The sequence below is a fragment of the Spea bombifrons genome, chromosome 2 (genome assembly GCF_027358695.1).
Source record: "Spea bombifrons isolate aSpeBom1 chromosome 2, aSpeBom1.2.pri, whole genome shotgun sequence".
Lineage (NCBI taxonomy): Eukaryota > Metazoa > Chordata > Amphibia > Anura > Pelobatidae > Spea > Spea bombifrons.
The window spans coordinates 59,106,448-59,131,151 of record NC_071088.1 but is presented as its reverse complement, the minus strand read 5'-3'; the positions used below and the strand labels follow the sequence as shown (position 1 = coordinate 59,131,151).

At 40.2% G+C, this 24,704-nt stretch overlaps 2 protein-coding genes across 2 annotated transcripts in view; one reads left to right on the top strand and one right to left on the bottom strand.

Moving 5' to 3' along the window:
• The window catches only part of LOC128472508 (acidic mammalian chitinase-like), a 323,300-nt gene that overhangs the window by 110,231 nt on the left and 188,365 nt on the right, over positions 1-24,704 (bottom strand). The gene's annotated exons all lie outside the window — the stretch shown is intronic.
• Positions 6,638-24,704, top strand: part of CDK18 (cyclin dependent kinase 18) — a 49,781-nt gene continuing 31,714 nt past the window's right edge. Inside the window, exons 1-2 of the mRNA XM_053454391.1 lie at positions 6,638-6,764; positions 23,200-23,339. Of these exons, the coding sequence (XP_053310366.1) occupies positions 23,216-23,339 (124 nt within the window). The 5' untranslated portion in view covers positions 6,638-6,764; positions 23,200-23,215. The remainder of the gene's footprint in view (positions 6,765-23,199; positions 23,340-24,704) is intronic.

Below are 24,704 nucleotides of genomic sequence, written 5' to 3'. Positions count from 1 at the left end.
ACTAACAGGTTGTTGCCGTGCAAACCCAAAACAGCACCCTTTTATTTGATTAAATCTTCAGAGGAAAGAGAAAATGACCAATCTGCTTGATCTGCTTGCTTAATATTCTAAGGATTGTAATTCATGTTTTGTCTATGTGAAACAGCACCTTTAAGCATTTATTAACACACAAATGTGTATCTGCCTGCCACAGTGAATGGAAGCTTTCTTGGTTGATGCCATTATTGCATTTAGAAGTCATTGCTACTTCATAGATGTTGAATGAACTTTATCCAAATTATGCTAAATCCCACCAAATAAAAGAACTCCATTGATGAATATATTTACTACCAGGAATTTTGTACTTGACTAAACTTCCATTTATTATGTTTCAACCGTTCCTACAGCTTCTTAATTCGAATCAAACTGAGAGGTATTTGCCTGACTTGTTGGCTGGGCAAGGATTTTTAACAGTACATACAGAAAGAAGGCACAGTATGTCACCTCTGCCACCTCTTCATTCACTTATAATTAAACAAGGCATATGGATGGAGAAAACACAATGTACCTGGGCATATCCAAGATGATGAACGGCTAGTTACCTGTCTTAATGTAATGTTTGTTTTGCACCTTCGCGAAATTGGAATCTCTTGATATGTAACAGGGATATGGGACAGACCAATTACGTGGTCACCATGGCGATGTTGCCATGGTGCCAGTTTGATGGCTGCTCCTTCTATTTTCTATAGCTCATCTGGTTGCTAAGGACAATGCATTTTGATTGGGATGAGAAAATGAAGTAGAAGGTTTGCATTCTGACATTTTCCCCTCAATTTAGAGAACATATGTTAGAATTAACAGTCACTTCTTTTAAATCCCAATAAGGGTTATATTATATATTTATATATATATATTCACAACAGGTTATGGCCAGAAACACTATAAGAAGCTATTGGGAAATTACAATGGGCAAAAGTAATTGTACTGGGTTCTGGTTTGTGTACTAACAGAACAGCTCGCTACTTTGTTAAAATAAATTAAAATTAATTCTTAGAACCCATAATTATGAGATATTTTCCATGCAGCATAACACACTGGAACCTATAGTATCAACGTACTTATGAATTCATATATGAACACTTTTTGCATGTGATTTGAATAATTTAGACTCGGACTGGACCTGTATAACAGTGTGTACACGAGGGGCCCAGAACTTCTTCATGTATCCAAACCTCACAGGTCTTGTGTTTTGTCAGTTATATGGAGACTAATGTGACCTGTTACATGAAAGGTTGTTGTATCTGCAGATCTGAAGCTGCTCTGTTTGCATATATAATTACTCAACCATTTTATTGTTATTCCTGGGATCTTTGTTGTTTAATCTTTTATATATGTGCATATATTATGAAAATTACTTTCTGTGCTCAGATCTTCTAAAACCTCCACATGTGATACATTTTTAGGCAAGGTTCGTCTTTTTTTGCTCGCTAAATGCTTGTTTACTGTACACAAATACTCATTAAACCAGTCTGGAATAGTAATTCATTACCTGGAGGCCACAAACTAAAAAGATTAACATTTCATGCATTATCTCAGCACCTGCAGCTGCACATGCATACAGCGCTCTATTATTATATATTTATATAAATACACCCACACATATAAACTCAAACATTTATATATACACCCATATTTAGATATATTTATATATTATTTCGGAGACTTTTAGATGAGGTTTCTAAGCCTTTATAAGATTGTGATGAGGGAATAAGAGGGATAAATTAAGATTTAGTTATGTATCTCTGTTATCTCATTATTAAAATGAGACAGATAATGGCACATCCTGGATATTTATAATGGAAGAATGTTATTCCTAAGTGACTACATGTTACCTCCACACAAGCGAGGCAATTACTGCCTCCAAAAGAGGGAAAAGATAGAAGGGACAAGCAATTGATTGATTTATGTTCAAACCGTACAAGTTCCATTTATGTGTCTGTTAAGGCTTTAGTCCCAGTGTGAGGCAGTCCTGATTTTTCAGGATTGTGCCTGGTAGCTGCACAACCGTTTGGAAAGATTCTCTGATCAAACCAGGGAGGAAAAACATCCCTACTGCTCCTACTTCACCTCCTTGTGACAAGTAGGGTTCCACTAGCTTTCTGTAAGCATTGTGAGCAGGGGAAAATATCATAACTGCCTACAATGCCATCCATGTGGTCTGCAGATACATAAAATGCATTCAAACAAGATAATCTACACTACTGTATATGGCATAAAACATAATGCTCAATGACTCCATGGGGCATTGCCATATCTGTGAACTTCTCAGAGCTCTCTCGTCTGATCGAGGGGCTTAAAGAGGGCTCAGGGCTAGCCACATGGTGGAGTGGAGTGGATATGCGCATGAAGGACTCAGCAGAAAATGGGTTAGGAGTGGAGAAGGGAATTGGTGGGGAGTGGGCATGGCTGCAATAGGAGAAGAGTGACTCGGTGAAGCAGAACTTCATCTAAAGACTATAGGTCAAGCATAGAGATAGTGAAGGTATTGACATCACCTTCAAACTCTTAGGAGGAGTATGTGGTATTGTTCATTTTGGGATATGAGTAGGAGGATTGAGTTGGGGTGATGGTTACTGCAGCACTCTTTGGAGAGCAAAATGGCAAATCCTCCCCTTCCCAAGGGAACTATATATATATATATATATATATATATATATATATAATATTACAGTGCCCTCCACTAATATTGGCTCCCTTGGCAAAGAATGCTGTGAAAATTGTCTTTGTTTAACCCTTTAATCTTTTCTTCAAAACATACACAAAATACTCTGCTCTCATGGAAATCAAACAATTGCAAACACAACACAGGCTTATAAAAAATACATTGTGAAATATACGTGTGGAACAATTATTGGAACCCTTTTAGTAAATACTTTGTGCTACCTCCCTTTTGGCAAGATACGATCTCCAAGTAATCTCTTATAATGTCTGATGAGTTTGGAGAATATAGCAAGTGATCTGAGACCATTCTTCCATGCAGAATATCCCCAGATCCTTAAAATTTCGAGATTGAAGCTGGTGGACTCTCTTCTTTAGTTCACCTCACGGGTTTTCTATGGGGTTCATGGCCATGGTACATTTTTTGTGTTAATTTTGATGTTTGTTTTAGATTGGTGTCCTGCTCAGGTATTCATTTAATATCTGTTTATGTTTGAGTCTATGATGCCATTGATCCTAACAAACTATCCATGACCTCCGACAGAAAAACAGCCACAAAACATTAAAGGGCCACCACCATATTTAACCGTGGGCATGAGGTAGGGTGACCTCATTTTCTTTCTGCCATTCAGGGTCACACTATGAAGCGCATCAGAATATATATATATATATATATATATATATATATATATGTTAGACATGCATTTTTAACTACATGATATGTACTTATTTCTTTGAAGTAAAGACTATGATTAAAATATGATTTCAAAATAACAACTGGCAGTTTCTTTAATATTAGACCCTGCTTAGTCAGACAGGTGGGATCTGAGGAAGGATTTTTTAGAATGGGTGTGATTGGCGCAAGCTTGAAGGCTGTTGGTACAGTTCCTGATGATAGAGAAAGATTAAATAGGTGGGGTCAATGGGACAGGTTGTTGAGGAAGAAAGAAGAGGCTCTCTTCTTCGGTTATAGGGAAAAAGGCAGTTAGAATGGGATGAGTGGAGAGAGTGGTGGCCGGTGGTGTAGGATGGGGGTTGTAAAGAAAAGAGGTCGTGTCTATTAGTCTTGATCTTGTCTTTGAAGTGGGTAGCAAGATCTTGGGCAGTGAGAGAGGTTTGTGGTGTAGGTATGGAGGGACAGAGAAGAGAGTTGAAGGTAGAAAAAAGGCCTCGCGGGTTGGCTGACAGTTGAGTAATGGTATTATCTGGTAATTGGATTAGAGGAACTAGGAGAGGTGAGCTAAGGAAATATGGGGGTGTTAATGTGCAGTATTATAAGCGTCCTTAAAGAAGTGGGTCTTGAGGGATTCTTTGAAGGACTGAAGGCAGGGGGAGAGACGGATAGACCGGGGGAGATCATTCCAGAGGATAGGGGCAGCCCTGGAGAAATCTTGTAAGCGTGCATGAGAGCTAGAAATAAGAAGAGAGGATAGAAGGAGATCATTGGATGAGCGGAGAGACCGGTTAGGAGTGTATTTAGAGATGAGTGAGGAGATGTAGGGAGGGGAACTGCTGTGAAGGGCTTTGAAAGTAAGAGTGAGGATTTTGAAATTAATCCTGAAGCGCACAAGCAGCCAGTGAAGAGACTGACAGAGGGGAGAGATGTTAGTAAAGCGATGGGAGAGGAAGATAAGTCTGGCAGCAGCATTCATGGTGTATTGTAGAGAGGTGAGACGGTTAAGAGTGAGACCAGCTAAGATAGAGGACTGCATTCGGAGGACCTGCCCAAAAACTTGCCGGCGCGGGCAGTCTTGCTGGGGCTGCAGGCGGGAGTGCGCGGTCAGGCACTGTACCTGCCGGTCCCGGTAATCCCGCGCAGTCCCGCAAGGCTCCCTTCTCGCTGCTCCATTACAGTGTCTCCTATCTTGCTCCGCCCAGGAACAAGACGGGGTCACGTGATGTGACGTCACTTCCTGTGACTCTGCCTTGTTCCTGGGCGGAGCAAGAGAAGAGACGCTGTGAGGGAACAACTCGAGGGCAGCCTTGTGGGACTGCGCAGGATATCAGGTAAGGAGGCGGGCGTGATTGGCCACAAATGTGGCGGGAGCGGCCACAAATGTGGCGGGAGTGGAACAGCGGGAGCAGGCGGGAGCGGGATTAAAAAAAGCAGTCCCGCGCAGAGCTCTAAGCTAAAACAGAGTTACAGTAATCAAGACGGGAGATAATCAGGGCATGGACAAGAGCCTTAGTGGCATCCTGTGTTAGGAAGGGACGGATGCGGGCAATGTTTTTAAGATGGAGGCGACAGTTTTTAGAGGTCGGAGTCAGCCTGCATGAGTAGACGGGGAGATGATGGCACCATTAACAATGAGGGAAATTGATGGGGGAATCTTAGCAATGGAGGGAGGGAAGATGAGAAGTTCTGTTTTGGAGAGGTTAAGTTTCAAGAAAGGAGCAGGCATCCAGGTAGAGACAGATGCAAGGCAGTTAGATACACGATCTAAGATAGAGGGAGAGAGATCAGTGGAGGATAGATAAATCTGGGTGTCATCAGCATTCAGGTGGTATTGAAAGCCAAAGGATAAGATCAGTTTGCCAAGCGAGGAAGTGTAAAGAGAGAACAGAAGGGGTCCTAGAACAGAGCCTTGGGGTACCCCAGCTGAAAGAGGAAGTGGAGGGGAAGTGTTACTGGAGACGGAGACGCTGAAGGTACGAAGTAAACCAGGAGAGAGCAGTGTCACGGAGGGCGAGTTCATGAAGCATTTGAAGGAGAAGAGGGTGGTCCACAGTGTCAAAAGCAGCAGAAATGTCCAGTAGGATTAGCATGGAGTAGTGGCCCTTGGATTTAGCAGTGAATAAGTGATTAGTAACTTTAGTAAGGGCGGTCTCAATAGAGTGTCGAGGGCGAAAACCAGATAGAAGAGGGTCAAGCAGGGAGTTGGAAACTTAGTTTCTGGATGTCAGTCTATAGCAGAATCCATTGATTCTGTGATTCAGTGATTGCTTCTACAGGCGATTACATACACAGATCCAGTTAAATGACAAAGGCAGTGCTCTATCCTCTGTCTGTATATATATATATATGTATATATACACACACATATTTTTATACCTGACCCTAAGGGGATAATTTTTTATATAACATTTTTAATGGGTCATTAGTGTGGTGGGAATTAGTTAGATAGGGATAGGGTTAGGTACGGATTAAAATATTTTTTTAAAAAGCCTACAAAATTAGAACAATTAAAATAAATAAAAATTGTATTATTATCATTATGATTATCTTTTATTAATATAGCGCCAACAATTTCCACAGCGCTTCTTACAATACATGTATGACAAGGCTAGACAAACTGATACATTAGGTGGAGAGAGAGAGCCCTGCTCGCAAGCTTACAATAGGAATATATGGTGGTTTTTAAATCAGGGAAAGTTAATAAATATATTTTAGTTTTTTTTCCTACTTATACTAGTAGATGATTAATATGCATGTAAAACTTTTAATACATATTTTTATAAAAACAACTGATTTTTGTATTCATTAAAAATATCGTCTTACATTTATGAATATAGTTTAAAACATAAAAAAAGCAGAATATATATTTGTGTAGGTACCCTAAATGAGAGAGAGAGAGAACGGTTAGATAAAACACAAAAAATGCTCTGTAGCATAAAATAACTCTGGTCCTTGAGAGGTTGACACTAAACAACTGTTCACCAAGGTATTTACTCAGAGGGATACACTAGTCCATTCCCCCCCACATACTGAATGAAAGGTGCTATAAGAAAAAAAACAAAACCCTACACAGTTTATATTTTGCTTGTATGCCTGCTGCTCCCTTGGCAGCCATCTCCTCCTCTAAACCTTGGCACATCCCCTCTGCTGCCCAAACCCTTCCCTCCAAGGACAGGCAGTTGCCTGGCATGTCACCAAAACCTTTAAAGGGGGAGGGGCCAGAGTGACACATCAAGGGCTTGCAAGCAGAGTGAGCCAGGAGGCTGGGATTCTTTTGGCTGTGCATGCAGGGCTGCTGCCAGCTCTCACCCGCTGTGAGGTCCTGGCCAAAGGTGGATTAGGAGGGGAGTGAGCATCTCCCAGAAGTGAAGCACAGGGGCAACGCTGCAGGGTGAGTGTCTGCTCGCATCTATCACTAACCGTACAGTGTAAACAGAGCAAAGGTAAACTGGAAATCCTTTTAAAGCAACAGCACAGCTTGTTTTTATATGGGGACCTACATTATATGTGTTTGTATCTATCTATTTTTTACCTATCCTCTATGTATATATCTGTTATGTATCATTTATCTATATCTGTCATTTTGTTTATATATATATATATCATTTTTATTTACTATTTTATTTTATACAAAGCTGCATTCCACATTTGCTGTGTGTACTTGAAATGAATTAAAACCAAGAAACATAATATATATATATAATATGTATATCAAATATTCTTTCTCAGTATCTCCAGTAGAAAGCAATCATTGTGTTACTAGTTAGTGGATTTGACTTTAATATTCTATGTTCTTTTTTCACTCTTACCCTAGCATGCATGTTTATTTAGAAAGATGTTTGTGTCCACATACTTTGCATTAAGTACAGAGAGCCACTTCCAGAATGAGCCTACCAGCCGGGCGATGCTATATGACCTCTTGTGTGTCTCTGTATGCTGCTATTTTTTATTAGCATATTAAGGAATCAACTCATTTGCAACATAGCTACGTATGTTAACAGTATCAAGAATTTCTGTAATATACTTTTTAGATCTCACTGATTTTATCTTTAAGACCTGCAACCTTTCGCAGTTATTGTAATGCCTAATACTGATGTGATGTATATATTGATAATGGCCACTCATTAAGACAAGAAGGGCATATGGCAGCTCAGCTGGAAACATACTATATGACCCAATCAAGCAAAGATGCCTCGAGGAAAATTTGGTCAGGAGAGCTTACGCCTTTTAACCAGCGTTTCTAATGTCTTGCTTTGCTTAGTCTTGTATTAAAAAAAACATAAAAACAGACTAAGCAGCTGCATAGAGCCCCAAATAGTATAACCGGCCCCTCGGCAGATGAATGGGAGAGATCTGTATTTATCTGTGAAGTTTTCTCATTTTAATGTATTTTTCTTTAGAACAAATTTGTGATCCCAAGTACTAGTTTTTTTATGTTTTTTTGTTTTTTTTTGTACCCAATCCATTTTATTGTTTGTGATGGAGTCCGAATAAATCTTTCTTGCTCAAGGCCTCTAAAAACCTAGAGTTGGCCACACTTACTAATAACAGGTGATATTTAATCACTTTTATGCAAGAGGAAACCCACAGACTTATTAAGAAAAAAACATACTTACCTGTCAGCCAGCCAAGACACTAAATCGTTAACACCAAGCTGTCAGATACCGCTGCCTATTAAATATCAGAAATTACTTCCTTGAATATGGTCTCTGTAGCCCAAGGTAGTTAGAATGGAGAATTAGCTATATTAAGACTTACAGTGCAGAATAATAAGAAAAACACTTGGGAGAGTTAGTATTGCCATCTGTTTTTTTAACTACTATTTATCTTACGGGTATATTAGTTCTTTAGTTTGCGGAATGTAAATTGTTAGTAGTCGAAACAGGTTTTGGATTATTGTGATTATTTGTGACCTATTATTTGTTTGTAGACATGCACTGCTTGGGTTTTAATCCTTCCAGATTCTCTGCTTTTCTTGCCTCCCTTTTAAACTGCATTGTTTGCATTGTACCTAGATGAAGGTAACAATGCTTAAGTAACAAATCAACATAAACACTAAAATGTGAAATTATTTACTGGATGTGGGCCATGTACCTTTATTGTGGAGGATGGTTGTCTGATGGCATACAGTAAGTTAAATCTGTCAAACTATTGAAAACCTCTACAATAAGCAAGGACATAAGAACATTAAAAGTTACCAGTATTTGCCCCCATGAAAAAAAAAAATTACTGCCCCAAACACAAATGCATATGCAAGTACTTAGTACGCTCGATGTGAGTACCTTGTACTTGAGGGCTGCTTAGCAGAGTATACGTCAGGTAAAAGGCAAGTTTCTGTGGCACGGGGGAACCGACTAAATGTCTTCTGATGAATCCCCTATGCATTTGGATGAAACAAACCCATAGCTGCCTCTGTGTGGTCTGTCTTGTGTCTCCTTTCTGTCTCATTACTAATTAACAAATGTAACTGTATAACTAAGTCAGAATCAAAGCAGTCGGCACTGTTGACAGAAGGCTGATTTAATCACAGAGGGAGCAGTGCTTTATCTATTCAGACCACCAAGAGGCAGGCTGTCTTGGTTAGAGGCACCTGTAGACTTCTCACGCTGACTTTAGTGTTACCATATACGCAGATTAAGCAGCTGGTCAGAGGCCCCTTTGGTCTAAAAAGCCTTTAAAAAGAAGGAAGGGAAAACATATGCAGGTGGCACAGATGGCACTCATATAGTTCTATCATTGTAATGTATTGCAAACCAATTTTCAGCCACACGGCCTCTTTACCAGTCTGAACACTCTATTGTACTTTGCACCTATCTTTTGAGGATTGGAGATATAAGAGATCTCCCTCGAAACCTATTTGTACTACAAGGGACTGTGCAGATCTCAGACGTCTATGACCTAGACCTAGAGCTCTGACCCCCATAATTATTAACTATAATCCTTGCCAGGTTTGGTCAGCATATGATCAGCTGATTATAATACAAATTGTATTTTTGTATTTTCCCCGAGTAATATATTGGATCCCTGATGCTAGTACAGGAACCTGGTAGGCAACATAAAGCAAAATGCTCAAATCAGGGAAGTTGTGAAACTACAGTAACACTAATTCTAATAGTGTACAATTTAATTATGAGGGTAGGATGTTCAGAGGTTTGTTTACTTTTGGAAAGCTCTGACTGGAAGGGAGTATATGCATTTATTTCTGGCTAGTACAAACAACTTTCTGGGGATCTCTTTAGAAACAAAACTATGTTTCCTTCCCACTTGTGTTCTTCCTTGCTGCATACTGTATATATGTGATATCTGTGTGTTATACAGACCAGAGCACTCCGCGCCCTGTACTAACATAACGTACCAGAAGGAAGCAGAAGGATCTACAGGGGCATTGATGTTAGGTGACTTAAGTGCACCCCTCACCTTGCAGCACCTGGGGCAGCTGTCCCTCTTGCCCCATGTTAGTTACAGTCCTGGTAAAGATATAAGGAGTGCTAGTCGATGATGTCATATCACTGGAAGGGGAAACACTCAAGTTTCCAGTACCCTGCTTCTGGAAGGGGAAACACTTAAGTTTCCAGTACCCTGCTTCAGGAAGGGGAAACACTCAAGTTTCCAGCACCCTGCTTCTCATAGAAGGGCTCATTGTATAGGGCACAAGTAGACTGAGTCATGTCCAAAGGGGACATTTTACTTAAGCAATGTTGCGTTCAGGAGATAAACTAATTATTTTTTTCTGTCTGAAGCTCACTTCCACTGTCGTCACTGCACCCCTCACAAAGGTTGTCAGAATCATTAAGCTTCCTTCAACTTAGGTGATGAAAAATCTAATAAACATACATGTCCATTTTAAGTCCCTCTTTAGGAGAGATACAACATCTATAGGACCTTCTGTCAGGGTTTTCTAGAAGCTTAGAATCTTTATTGATTATGACTGTATTGTAGTGCCCTAGATAGCTGTAAGATCAGAACAATGTGTATAAAATGAAATGGTTTAAATTAAATAGTTCTTCTAAATGCCTTAATTAGCTACAGTGCTGTGAAAAAATATTTGCACCCGATTTCCTCTATTTTTGCTTATTTGTCACATTTAAATGTTTCAGATCATCCAACTAATTTTAATAAGACAACTTATGTTAACATAAAATGCCCCCATACACCTAATAACTGGTTGTGCAACTGCAATCAAACGTTTGCAATAGCTGCCAATGCGGCTTTTACATCTTTGTGGAGGAATTTTGGCCCACTCTTCTTGGCAGAATTGTTTTAAGGTCACAGCATCTCATTCGAATTCAAGTCAGGACTTTGACTAGGCCACTCCAAAAACCTGAATTTAAGCTATTCAGAAATAAACTTGCTTGTGTGCTTTAGATCATTGCCCTGCTGCACAACCCAACTGCTCTTGAGCTTTCTTGCAGTTCTTTAAATGTTAGTCTAGGCCTCCTCAAAAAACCTAGATGTGCTGTTGATGTGCTTTTGGTAGGCGGCCCACTCTTGAAAGGATCACCACTGTTCCACGTTTGCTCCATTTATTCACAATGGCTCTTGCCATGTTTTGCTGGAGTCACAAAGCCTTAGAGATGGCTTTGTAACCCTTTCCAGACTGATGCATGGTGATGAATTTGTGTCTTATCTGCATACCTGGGAAATTCTGGGCTCCGGCTAACCGGAGCCTTTCTTTTGCGGGAGCGGCCAGGACGGCCCACTGACATCAGCGGGCGGTCCCATGACATCAGAGGGAGTTCCCCTGATGTCAGTGGGCGGTAACACTGATTTCAGTGGGAGGTTCTGCTGATGTCAGGGGCGTTTCCACTGATGCCCCCATTTAAAGGGAAAATGAGCGGGGAGCGGGGCGTGTCAAGACCCCGCTTCCGCTACCCGGAGGATTCGGGTCTTGCCGCAGAGAACCAGAGAAGCAGTGCTTCCCCCGGCAATCTCCGGGCAAACCAGGAGAGTTCCCAGGTATGCTCATCTGCTTCATTGATTTTGAATGTATTTAACAGGGCTGTCCGTAATCATGCCTGGGTGTGTCTGTCTAGTTAAATCGAACCAAATTATCAATTACATTTAGTTAATTGGTTAACTTAGAAACTAAGTGGGTAATTACTTTTTTACATACAGTTGTGTCAGGTAAGGTTGGATAGCTATTTTCTATGAAAAACTGCATTTTGTGTTTCCTCTGGTTAGCTTTGTCTAATAATAAAATTAGTTTGATCTGAAACATTTAAGAGTGACAAATATGCATGAATAGAAGAAATCTGGGAAGTGATAAATATTTTTTCACCGCGCTCGACATAAATTTTGGTAGGTCACAAGATGTTGGTAAAACTTTGCCTTCCCCACAATCATGTTCTGGAAAACAGAAGTGTCCCCTTTTTCCTATATGGAATGTGAACCAAGTAATAGTTTTGTTTGAGATCTGTCTGGAGTGATTTACTGTAATGACTCTTGTTTTGTACAACATTAAGTGACTTTATATGAAGACATAATGGGGAAGGATGGTGAGATAAGAATTGTAAACTTAGTTAAATGAAGAACTTTCAAGAATAGAATGCTCATAAATATAGAACAGTATGCATAACTAGTTAGTGTAACTAGCTTTATACTACTACACTACCCCAAGCAATGTTTAAATATAATATGCATGTTTAAGATGCAGTCAAGCCATTTCAAGCTTAGTGTTTGACCTGTTTATTTTGAGCAGACATGCTTTCTACTATGCACTGGCTACTACCTGGTTAGACAGTGGACCCTAGTTACAGCTGGGTGAGCATGGAGAGGGATGAGACACGTTTGTGGCTTGGGATAGCTTTTCAGAAGGTGAGAAGTGAAAGCCGGATAGAGGAAACTGATAAAGTGCTTGCTTTCCTACTAACATTGGGTTTTCAGCTGGTTCGTCTCTAGGGTAGAGTTCCAGAGGACTTTCAAAATCTTTCAAAATGTTTCTCATTGAATGCATAGGAAATAGGAAATGTCTGTGAGGGACATCAATTCAGAAATTGGACATCTAATTGTCCAATATATCATGCTTAAGAATACAAACCAAGTTAAAATTATAGTTTGATATACATATATTATAGCAATTTCACGGATGAGAGAAGCAATTTATAATTTGGGTTTATTTGCTTAAAAATGGCACAAAAACGTATAAGAAGCTTTTCTAGTTTCTATGGCAACAGTGTTTGCTTTTTGGTCAAATAACAAGTGTACATAACATAAATTAGAAATCACAGTGGAATAGCACCTTAAAGTTCATTGCAAAAGTTTCAAAGGATCCCTGAAGTTTTGCAGTGAATGAACCCAGTCAATCATATATACTGAGTGCACGTGTATGAGCATGGTTAAATTCTCTATCTGCCAGTGGCACTTTAGCCTGTTTGACAGGCATGAGCACAGATGCTGAAAACCAGGCCAGTAGTCAAGTTCTTATATTACTCTGTTTTCCATTGAATTTGTTTACCATTTAACCGATTATATTTGTTTTGCTTTATTTTGATTAATATTCTTAAAATATTTTTTTATGCTATCAGTTTCTTACAGTTAATAATCTTTGGTGGCAGTGATTGATGAGATTCTCATTACTATAGGACTACAGTAAGGGCAGCCCTACATGCCCTGTTCTCATGGGTAGATGACAGCACCAAAATCGTCAGGGAACCAATACATAACGAACACTTTATATATATTTTGACGGGTGATTCAGAAGAGTTTAAAGCACACCACTTCTGCAAAAAGTGTGATTGAAAAGTACCTAATTGAAGGAGTCCATATGTCTAATGATGTGTTTAAAATATCTCAGGCGCCAGCTTACTTTTGACACTCATAGCAATTGGTACAGCTCCCCTTTTGGGTATGTCACACACTGATTACAGTACTATACTTATAACATGCAAATAATTTGTATCACTACATCTTGGGGAGAAATCTTATTGAGCCTTTTGTTTCCTACAAAAATCATCAAGATACAAACGAGATATATAATCTCATGTGTAAAGTTAGCATATAATGCAAAAGGAACACAATACAAACGTAGAACATGCCATCCAAGATGTTGTATGCCTTTATATCCATATACCGTAATTTTCCTTGAAAATAAAGAATAAAAATAATCCTTAAAATTGTGTCAGTCATTAACACATTATGACCAAAAGGATGTGGATACCTGACTATCACACCTATATGAGCTTTATGAAATTCCACTCCAAAACTATGGGTATTAACTAGACATTGGCGCCAGCCAACTCTTTGTGTTCGTCGTCGTGGGGGGAAAAAAATCTTTGTATTTCACTAATATTCGCCTGTTCTTATGTTTGGTCGAATATTTGTGTACATTCTTATATTCATGCACCTGCACTTCATTGGTTAATGGCAGACGAGCCCCCTGCTGGTGACCAATAGAGTCACTTGTACAGACTTTTAAAATCCTGGTGCTGAAACTCGGCCTGGGTGGTCTCCCCACTCCAGAAGTTAAAGGTCCGTACAAGCGACTCTAATTGTAACTCTTGGAGCGGGGAGACCATGGTCGCCGTCAGATGTAAAGGTTCGTGCGAGCGACTATTGGTGGCCTTCAGGGGCCTCCTCTGGCATCAACCAATTGGTTAATGCTAGAGGAGGCCCCTGCCGACGACCAAGAGTTGCTCTTGTGGACCTTAACTCCTGACGGCAAACAGTGTTTTACAGAACCCCAGCTGACTTTTGCGTTGGCATTTGGAACTCTTTAGTGAGTAATGTTACAGAGGACAGGGAATTTTAGCTTAATAATATAGCACAAGGCATGTGCGTGGTTTGCATCTTCTTTTTTTTTTCATTGACACTTCCACTTCACAACAATATCACTTACAATGGACTGGGGCAGAATACTTTTGGTCATATAGTATGCACAGGATGTTTGTTGGGTGGGCATAGAAATGAAACCTTGAGAAATGAAGGAGCACATGATGGTTACTGTATGTTATTTACCAGATTTTTTTTAAATTATGGATAGGATTTGGAACTTTGGGGGTAAAGGGGCAAATGCATTTGGGGGATTCTGCAGAAACAGAGGTATGAACATTTAAAGGGATCACTCCGTTATCTTATATGTTGAGATCGGATCTGATCAGACCCCCTCATACTTTGATTTGGTGATCCCATAGATATCAATGATAACTTTTTTAACAACTGGCTGCTTCTAGCAGTCAAAACTGGTGTGAATCACAAAGATCTGAGAGGGGCTCTTGACCCACTGGAAATCTCACATGAGCAACCGTGACATGTGCATGGGCACTGCTAAGCAGGAGATACATATTATAGAATAGGTGGGGATGGTGAAACTGTAAATCTAAAGGAAATGATGGAACCCTCTATGAACCCTCTTTTCCTGTGAAAAAATGAAAAATATAAGGTGACACTCATTAGAATATGATGGCTCGTGTGTACCTTCTGGCCATTTAACAGCAATATTTCTATTGGTAAACTTAGTTACAGATGTTAAATTAAGGATGCCAGGAAAGCTCCCTTTTTATAGGAAGCCTGGTAAACTCAGAAAATAAGACCCTCATGCACCTGCATTTATTCTGTGTCAGAAAAAGCTGTTGCTATTTCATGCCACCCAACTGTCCCGATTTTGGGACTCTGTCCCGCCTTTCCCTACCTCTGTCCTGCTTTGCAGGGGCGGAGGAAGGGTGAGGCGAGAGTGGTACTCATCTCTGGTGCAGCTGCGAGGGGGTGCATAGCCGCCCGATCAGCAGATGCAGCCTGCAGGACTAGTTGGGAGATCACAATCTCCCTCTAGTCAGCTCAACATTAGGGAGCGCAAGGTCTTCCTGACTACGCGCCGGCAAATGACTCAATAGCCGGCACGTGGGAGCAGTAAAGCGAGGTCTGAAGTGACAGACCTGGCGCTCCCACCACAGGACGAAGAAGGAAGGATGGAGGAAGAGGTAAGAGATGGGGAGAAAAGGGTGTAAGGACAGTGTGTGTGTGTGTGTTTGTAAGCTTGTGTGTGTGGACAGGTGTATGTAAGAGCAGTATAGGTATTTGTAAGCTGGTGTGTAAGAGCAGTGTATGTGTGTGTAAAGGCAGGTGTCTTTAAGGACACTGTATGTGTATATGTGTGTAAAGGCAGGTGTGTGTGTAAGGGCAGTGTATATGTGTGTGTGTGTGTAAGGGCAGTGTATGTGTGTAAAGGCAGGTGTGTGTATATGTGTTAAAGGCAGGTGTGTGTAAGGGCAGTGTATGTGTATATATGTGTTTGTAAGGGCAGTGCACATGCATATGTGTGTGTAAGGGAAGTGTACGTGTATATGTGTGTGTTTAAGGGAAGTGTAAATGTGTGTGTAAGGGCAGTGTATGTGTGTTTACAAGCAGCTGTGTATATGGGCAGTCGTGTGTAAGGGCAGGGTATGTGTATATGTGTGTTTATGGGCAGGTGTGTGTGTAAAGGCAGTGTGTAAGGGTCCTTGGAGGGAGGAAAAGATTAGCCTTTTATTTTTTTTATTAAAAAAATAATCTCTGCTGCTGTGGACTCTGGCTGAGCCTCATGTTAACTGTAGTTAACAGCAGATGAGGTGACAGGTGTTAGTTGTGAATTACAACTCCCATGGTGCCTAGTCATGGTGGACACCAGGCTGGCTGAGCATCATATGAATTGTAATTCACAGCTAACATCTCCAGCTTTATCTACTGTTAACTGCACTTCCCATGATGCTCAGCCACCATCATGGAAGTAGTATGTCTGGCTGAGCCTCATGGGAATTCAATTCAATGTGTTGGTTATTTTTAATATGCAAACTGTGCTGACAAAAACGAAGCGTGTTTTAAGTGGCGATGCGAGCGTGACATTGTAAAGTGCAACTGCGAGAGCGATAAAAAAAAAAAAAGTGTCCCTTTTTCACATTTTTAAATGTTGGGAGGTATGCTATTATTCAGACCATGAGCCAGGCTTCTGCTCACTATGCTGGGGCAAACCTAATTACCTCAATGAACATGCACCCCCTATACTGCCTGTTACACATAATGTCACACATAGTAAAATATACCAAGTGCTGTTTCATTTTCTTATTTATGAAGAGATTATGATCTGGAAGAGATGTTTCCAATTCTCTATTTGCTCATCTGCCTGGAATGCCACCTCGCAGCGATGTCACTAGATTAGTCTGGTTCTGTTAATGTTTTTTTTCCTCTGCGTAATCTTATAATGCAAAGTGCTCGCTTTCCTAGTTGCTGCCGTTGGCAGTCATATCTGGAGCTGCTGGGCATATTACAAATCATACCGAAGGTTGCCAGTATATTTCTTTTGGATCGCTGTGGTGGGCACCATAGTCTAGCACCCCCCTTAACTGGGGAATCTGTTACAAATCATTATGTGAGTTGTAGCTCAGCAAAAGCATCCTCACCTTTTGACTAGCCCTATACATTGGCATAAAGAAAATGGATTTCTGCTTCCATAGTATTACAGTCTGTTTAAGTTAAGCCTCCTCATGTTTTTTATGCATGCGCCCTGCCAAGGACTTGTCACAGTAAGAGTCTGTTCACTGACACTGGGAAAGATATCCTGACGCCCAGGTGTAAACGACTACTGGGATGCAGGCATATATAGATGGGACACCAGACGGACTCCCCCCCCCAACATGCTGTTCTTATGTGTGATGCGTTATTTGCATATGACAGAGGGAGCAGATGGAAACTAATTTAACCCACTGATTAAATAAAAGACAAAAACATTTTTCATATGCTTTTCTGGATATTTTGTATATCTAAAGGTCATCAGTCCGTATCACTGTAAAATCCGTATCGCGCAAGCTAACAAGCATGCAATCTAACCAGAAATTCAAGTATTATGCAGGATTGGTAGAACCATTTGGCAATATGCTTTACGATAATGTATACCCTGAACTTTATACACACTTATTGGTATTATTTTTTGTATTTTATTATTTGTACTCCTACTGAGTATTTAGAAAGTAACATCTGATAATTATCATCTTGGGTGTTTAGTGAACCTGTGGATTCCTTGTTAACTGAACCTCTGTTAAGTGACCCCTGGTAGTTTGCCTCGACATCCCAACTCTCCTGGAAGTTCTGGGAGTCTCCAGCATTTTAATAGTGGCTCCCTGATGACTGCAAATTGTAACAGACATCCCGGAAATAGAGCCAGCGCAAGAGAGTTCAATTTTGACCATTGAACTCTCTCTTGTGCTCGCTCTCAAATAAAATCTGTGTTTAGGGGTGCCTGTGCCTTGGTCCTCCTCAAGAGATTAGTCTCTCTTTGTACTAACTATCAGTTTTCTTGGTAGAAAAAACACTTTAAAGTCCGCCTACTGAGAAAACTCATAGGTTAGTTAGCACAAGAGAGACCAACCAGGAAGCATGCTGTGTCACTCGCTCTCCTGGTTTCTCCAGAGCCCATCTACCACAGTGGACCAGGGCACAGGTACTGGGAGCTGGAGGACCATTATACATGTTTGGTGGCGGGGAGGGGGGTGGTTGGCGGTGGCCTGTGAAAATGGCTGAAATGGCTTTTTTTAGGTTGGGATGTATGGCTGCCAACAGTCCAGATTTGGTTTGGACAGTCTCAGCCAGTCCTAGTTTCCCATGGTTCATGCCACATTTACACAAGCAGTGCTCATTTTGCTACAGTGGACACTGTACATGAAAGAGGCTCCTTTGGAGAGATAGGGGCATTGTGTTGGGGGTGACTATATATGGCTCAAGTCACTGAAAGGTGCCCCAACAGAAAGCTTTCTGAAGTTTTCAATTATGTTATGAGAATGGCTGAATTTATTCCCAAGTCTGTTTCATAATCACATGGCAGTGCTTCCTTTTGAGGACAAAATGACATGCAATGAGATAGATCAATCATTGCACAGATGCCGGTGATGCTAAAGAGCAACTCTGAGACCCTAGTGCGTAACATCAATTAAAGGAATGATATTACTTGACCTCAATAAAACATTGAGCTGCATTTTTCATGAATCAAGGAAAGAGCTATCAGTAAATGCCTATGAGGCTATATTTCTCATATAAAATCCACTGAAGCTCTCTGTAATCGTCATCCATACTCATAGCTCAGGCCTCATCTGGTAGTCATGGTTACAACGGGATTAAGCATTAGGCTTTCACTGCAAAGTTTCCCAGCTGCAGAACAAACATGGCATAGGGTGACCAGAGATTGCATGTAACATACTCCTTTAAAAATGTATGATGCAGGGCTTTATTGCAATAGGCGCTACTGTTTGTGGTCCACTTCAGTCATGCCAAGAAATTCTTCATATATTTATGGCCCCCTATATTATCTAGCATATAAATTGTTAGTTGCTCATTGTATTGTGGCAGATGTAGTTGATCTCATAAAAAAATCAATTAAAATCTACAGGCCTGTAACCTCTATGACACAAAAGGGGCAGCTATCCCAGGCACTGCAAAGGGTGCTGTTAAGCTGAACAGCGGCAATGTCCCTGTGCCTCCTTGTGTTTCCTTCTGCTTAGAGAGTGGAGCGGGTGTTCAGACAGAGAAAAAAAGAAAGAAAAAATACAAAACTAGTACTGATAGAAATTAGCACATGTCTACCAGGATTCATAGGTTCTCATCACTAAGGGCCTAGTTGGTCATAGGGTCTATTTATGAGGAGATTGATAGGTCCAATAACAACTCTAAATGGAAATTGTGTTTGAATGCCCATTTCTGCCTTCTTTTGTAGAGGGATCTCACCAGGGTCCATTGTTATATATAACCCCATAGAAACAAATTAAGTTATTTTCTCAGTTGTGTTAGCCCAGGCAGGTGAAGTGTATTTTTCTTTTCTTTTCAAGTCACTTAAAAAGGAAATTGTAAAACCTACATTGAGAAAAAGTGAAAAGCATGGCATTCTCTCGCTGGCACGATCTTATGATAACCTTCACCAGCTTAGAGCGTACAGAACACATTTTGAAGGGGGAGATGGGTTGCACTTACACTATACAGACACTATATAGATAAAAGTATTCTGCCACCTCTTAATTATTGAACTTAGGTGTTTCAATCAAACCCTTTGATGCAGGTGTATAAAATCAAGCACCCATCCATGCAGTCTGCATTTACAAACATTTGTGAAAAAAAGTGGCTCAGTGAATTCAAGTGTGGCACTGTGATAGGATGCCGCCTTTGCAATAAGTAGGTTTGTGACATTTCATCCCTGCTAGATATCCCATGGTTAGCTGTAAGTGGTATTATTGAAAAGTGGAAGGGCTTAGGAACAGCAGCAAAGCGGAAGACTACATACAATGCCAATCGTTGGATTGAGGGGTGTAAAGCATGCCGCCACTGGACTCTGGAGCAGTGGAAACGTGTTCTGTGGAGTGACGAATCACACTTCTCTGTTTGGCAGTCTAAAGGGAGAGTCTGGGTTTGGCAGATGCCAGGATAACGTTAACTGCCTGACTGCATTGTGGCAACTGTAAAGTTTGGTGGAGGAGGGATAATGGTATGGGGTAGTATGCCCCTTACTTCCAGTAAAGGGAAATCTTAATGCTTTAGCATATCAAGACAATTTGGACAATGCTATGGTTCCAACTTTGTGGGAACAGTTTAGGGAAGGCCTTTTTCTATTCCAGCATGACTGTGGCCCAGTGCATAAACCAAGGTCCAAAATGACAGGGTTGAATGAGTTTGGTGTGGAAGAACTTCACTGGCCTGCACAGAGCCCTGAACTCAACCCCATTGAACACCTATGGGATGAACTGGAACAGAGATTATGAGCCAGGCAAATGCTCTACTGGGTAAATGGGCAAAAATTCCCACAGAAACACCCATGTCTATGTATTTAGAATGCAAATATAAAAGTCCCTGTTGGTGTAATGGGCAGGTGTCTCAATGCTTTCGTCCATATAGTGTATGTGTCCCTCAGAAATCCTTAGTAGTACTAACATTTAAAGGTGATTTAAGAATGATGTTCCCTAAACTCTAAAGGCCTTTTTTAGTAGGTATTGAAATTTTCCATTAATCATAAGTAGCTCTAATAAGAAGGGACATCTGGTCCATATGCCATCTAGTTTTCACCTCTACCCTAGCCATTGTAAGCCAGGTAACTTTAAACACTATAACCCAACAGGGTGGGGTAGGGAGGGGCAGGGCCAGCACTAAAATTGGCCTGGACTAGAGGCATGGCCACCTGCCCACCTAAAGAGGTGCACAGCACAAACATCCATTGATATTACAGTTCCCTGTGCTGCTCAGGGGAGATCAGAGGATATCCCATGATCCTTGTAAAAATCAGGAATGTCCTATGACAACTGTTGGGAGGTATGTCCCAACCCAGTGGTTCAGAGAGTTTTCTGCAGGTGAAGGACATGCATTGGAAGGTGCAGTGACTGTTCATCAACTGTAGCGAGGCCTTACTCTCCAGTAGGTCTGCAGGACCAGCTATAGTTATAAGAGTTGAATCTCACAGTACAGTTCAGCACTGCTATCAGCAGCCAGAGAAGAGCTATATGAATGAATGGCATTATTTATACTTATATAAAACAGATGAACAGCATATGCACACCGATAGACACTAGTATACTTTAATCAACACCCCCATCCCCATTCACCCACAGGAGTGTAGGAGGGTAGAACAAGGGAGAATCAGTTTATTTATAGCAATCAATTGCAGAGAGGCAGAATATGACAGAGGAAGTTTCACATCCAGGGCTGAGGTGAGATTTATCAGTGGTGTGATTAAATGATAGGTGCTGGCATCTGCATTATTAACCCCTATGTGCTGCAAAGGACCTCTTCTGGATAACTGGGATTTTTTTCCTTCAGAAGTTATAAACCTTTTCTGTACTGATAACACGCATTTATAATCTCACTGCCAAGTTTAAGAGGAGTCATTAACTGACCTCCCAACAGCCAGCTAAAGTCATTTGCTAAAATATCATGGAAGAGTAACTCATCTTAACTCAAAAACTATTTTGCACAAAGTGTGCATATGTATGCATGCTGACCTAAACTAACAATCTCATGCCTTAGGTTATATACATAGAGGTGCAACAAGTTGCCTAACCTTTTTGAGTAATGCATAACTTGAGGACTCCCTTGCAGGTCTTGTTACTAATAGGTATCTCCCAACCAGTATAGAAAGATAGAATTTAATGGCAGATTTGTCGGGCCCATCTAGTTGGCCCATGATCTTGTCTTCAGGATTCAGGGCAGCTTTATGCATATTCTGGACAATTCTGGACAGTATATTAACCTCTAAGTATTCTGATGAGAGGCTATTTCATTTATCTACCACCCTCTCAGTAAAGTAAAACTTCCTTATGGTGGCCCAGGTATACAATTAACGTCTTTTAATGGTTTACGACAGACTGCTTCCCATTCATGCCAACCTTCAGGACCATTCCGTAAGTTGCTTTTGTGGCAAAACCACTTTTCCAGCTTTGTACCAGAATCACTGTATTTGTATAGCTCCTAATTTAAAGCAGAAACGGGAAGATCATGGGAATTATTTTTGGGTTGAGATCTGTGATTCTAATAGTATAGAACAAAACATAAAATAGCAGAAATGCTCATATACTTACCTACCAAACACTTGGATAAGAAAAATGGATAAGATTCCCATTTATTTGAGTGGCCTCGGATGTAAAAGTACTTATATTACCAAATTACTACGAGGGAAAGACATGAGAGCAGACCTGTTGATTTATTTTTTTTATCAGCAAGTGAATTAAAACAGCGTACAATCTACTTAATGTAAATGAAGACTTTTATAACTAAGCACAACATTAGCAACACCATTGAATTCTCAAACCCTCCCCAGAAATTACAATCATGTAAAATTTTGCCTCATTCAGAGTTTTGAAGAGGATCCCTTTGTGTCGTGTTGCAAAAAAGCAGACACAGCTTTTAAAAAGTTTCTGCATTGTTTGATGTGGTTAAACCTATGGAATTAACCTACTAAAATGACAGATATGCTTAGTTATTTCCTTGACATACTGGAGAATGCAACTAATATGTTGTCCAAGCTGAAAAGTACCTTTAAACCAAGTCTAAATACTTTTTGCACAGCATTCTAAAAACACATTTGCTAGAGAGTGCCCATTTTGGATTGCCTGTGGCTTTGTTTTGTTAAGTATTATGGTACCCAAGTGTTTACTGAGCGAGGACGACAAATACCAGAGAAGCAATATACCGCATAAAAAAGCAGAAGTGGCTGCACCTAGCAGGGAAGTCCAAGGAAAATTAACACTTTCAGATCTGGGAAACAGCCTTCTCATTCAGATATGCAATCTTACATCCCCCACAGGTAGTTAAATGTAATCCCCCTAATAAATATTGCGCTGATTTCTGGTACCGGCTGAACATGTCATAGACGAAGGAGATATATATATATATATATAATATATATAAGCATATGTACCAGTGAATGTTGATCTAAGAAGCTTACAATATTCTGAAATAAAATGTTCAGGTAAATTATTTCTTCATTTGCTGAAAAGGGGCAGTTAAACATCCAGTCGCAACTAGAAATGATAAGAGATGCAGCAGATGCACACTCCCACACTCCCTCATCACACTGATACCGAGCTAGCCTGCGCTTCACTCTGCTTCTTGTAGGCAGCTCTACAGCCATCCCTTGCCGCAACACATTACTAATTTCACGAAGCTTGCTACACTGCATGTACTACACCACAGCTTCTTGAAGTGTTTGTCTTTCTACTGACTATTCTCATCGTTCATTTTACCTTCAGTCTTTTAAAGTACATTCTCCTTTCTCCTTTGTACTGTTCCCTTCCTCTCTCTCACACATTCACCCCCCATACTCATGCTCATCCAGATTGTTTCTTCCTCTTTGCTCTGTCCTCACACTTTCTGTGCTCTTCGTATTCCAGGATCTAACCAGTCATCATGAACAAGGTGAAAAGTTTTAAGCGCCGATTTTCGCTTTCTGTACCTCGTACCGAGACCATTGAGGAGTCCCTAGCAGAATTTACAGAGCAGTACAACCAATTGAACAGCCGGCACACCGAAGGTGAGTGACCATTTCAATAGCAATATAAGGCTGAATGTAAGGGCAAACAAAACATAACTTGATACAGCAGTTGCGTGTGTGCGTTTGTGCTAATACAAAGAGTAGTTATGCAGGGGTTAACAGTTTTTGTTACAAATTATTTGTTCTTCTAGTACATGAAATAAGTACTTTTATAATTAAAAAAGGACAGTGTTTTAGACTTTTTGCAACTCAAGTTACCTATTTAAATTAAGCATTTTACTTCCAAAGCTTACGTACAGTTTTATAAGCATGCATGTACGCAGAACATTCTACTCCCTAATAACTATTTTCTTTATGTTTATACATCATTTTCGCATTTTTCATATATTTGAAAAACTTGACAAAGGCTTAGCAAAAACCCCAAATCCATCAATCATAAACATAAAATATATTAATATAGTCACTTATCTCTTGGAAAAGGTGGCAACATATGATTCCAGCATAAAAACTGTATTCTTTGTTTTAATTTTGAAACACTGGAACTTTAATCCATTTGAGTCGTAGCCTCCATGAACCCCATGCCCCGACATATCGAGGAGAGCACACCCAAGTCAATCACATGACCTGAAAAACAGGCGCTGATAGGTTGTAGTTAGATTAACTGAAAAAAACTTTTATATGAATAAACCTTCAGCAGAAATAGTGATGTGATAGATCCTATAAGGTTTATTTGCTTAGCAAATGTTAAATGTTAAATACATTATATGGTAATCAAATACAGGATATACCCATCATATTTTTAAGACTTATATTTTTAAACATCAATTTTTTTCTTTTTTTTTTAAACCTTAATATATTCTACACTCAAACTTACCACCATGCCTTTAGATATCATTATATATTTCAATTGATATAATGCTTGCAGGCACATTAGAGACGTTTTAGAAATATCTGATCTCTGGGTCACCATCTGGAGCCTCCTTTTATTCTCAAAGACAAGACACATCTTTAAAGACTGCCCTTTAATTTAATTATCATGCCTCTAATTTTCCTTGTGTAACTAACTAATTCAGAAAGCCAACATCAAGTCTCTTAGCAGAGCTGACCCCGAGTCCCCTACACAGGTCTGTCATTAAGCCACATTGTAGCTGCATGTTACTAACTCGTTTACACAATTAAAATGTCCCCGCCATTGGCTTAGAATGCTCGATTGTGTGACTGACCCTTTAATATAAAACGCCCGTCTCTGGACGTCAAGGAGCTTTAGTTTGAGACTGAGCCTTAAAAAGTAGACCCCTTCCTCCTCCCTAAATCTCCTAGCATTTTCCTTTTCTTCTCTACTTTCTTTCATGAAAAGAGGTGAAGAGGACAGCATGGTTAGAAGCTGGCAGTGCCCACTATAGA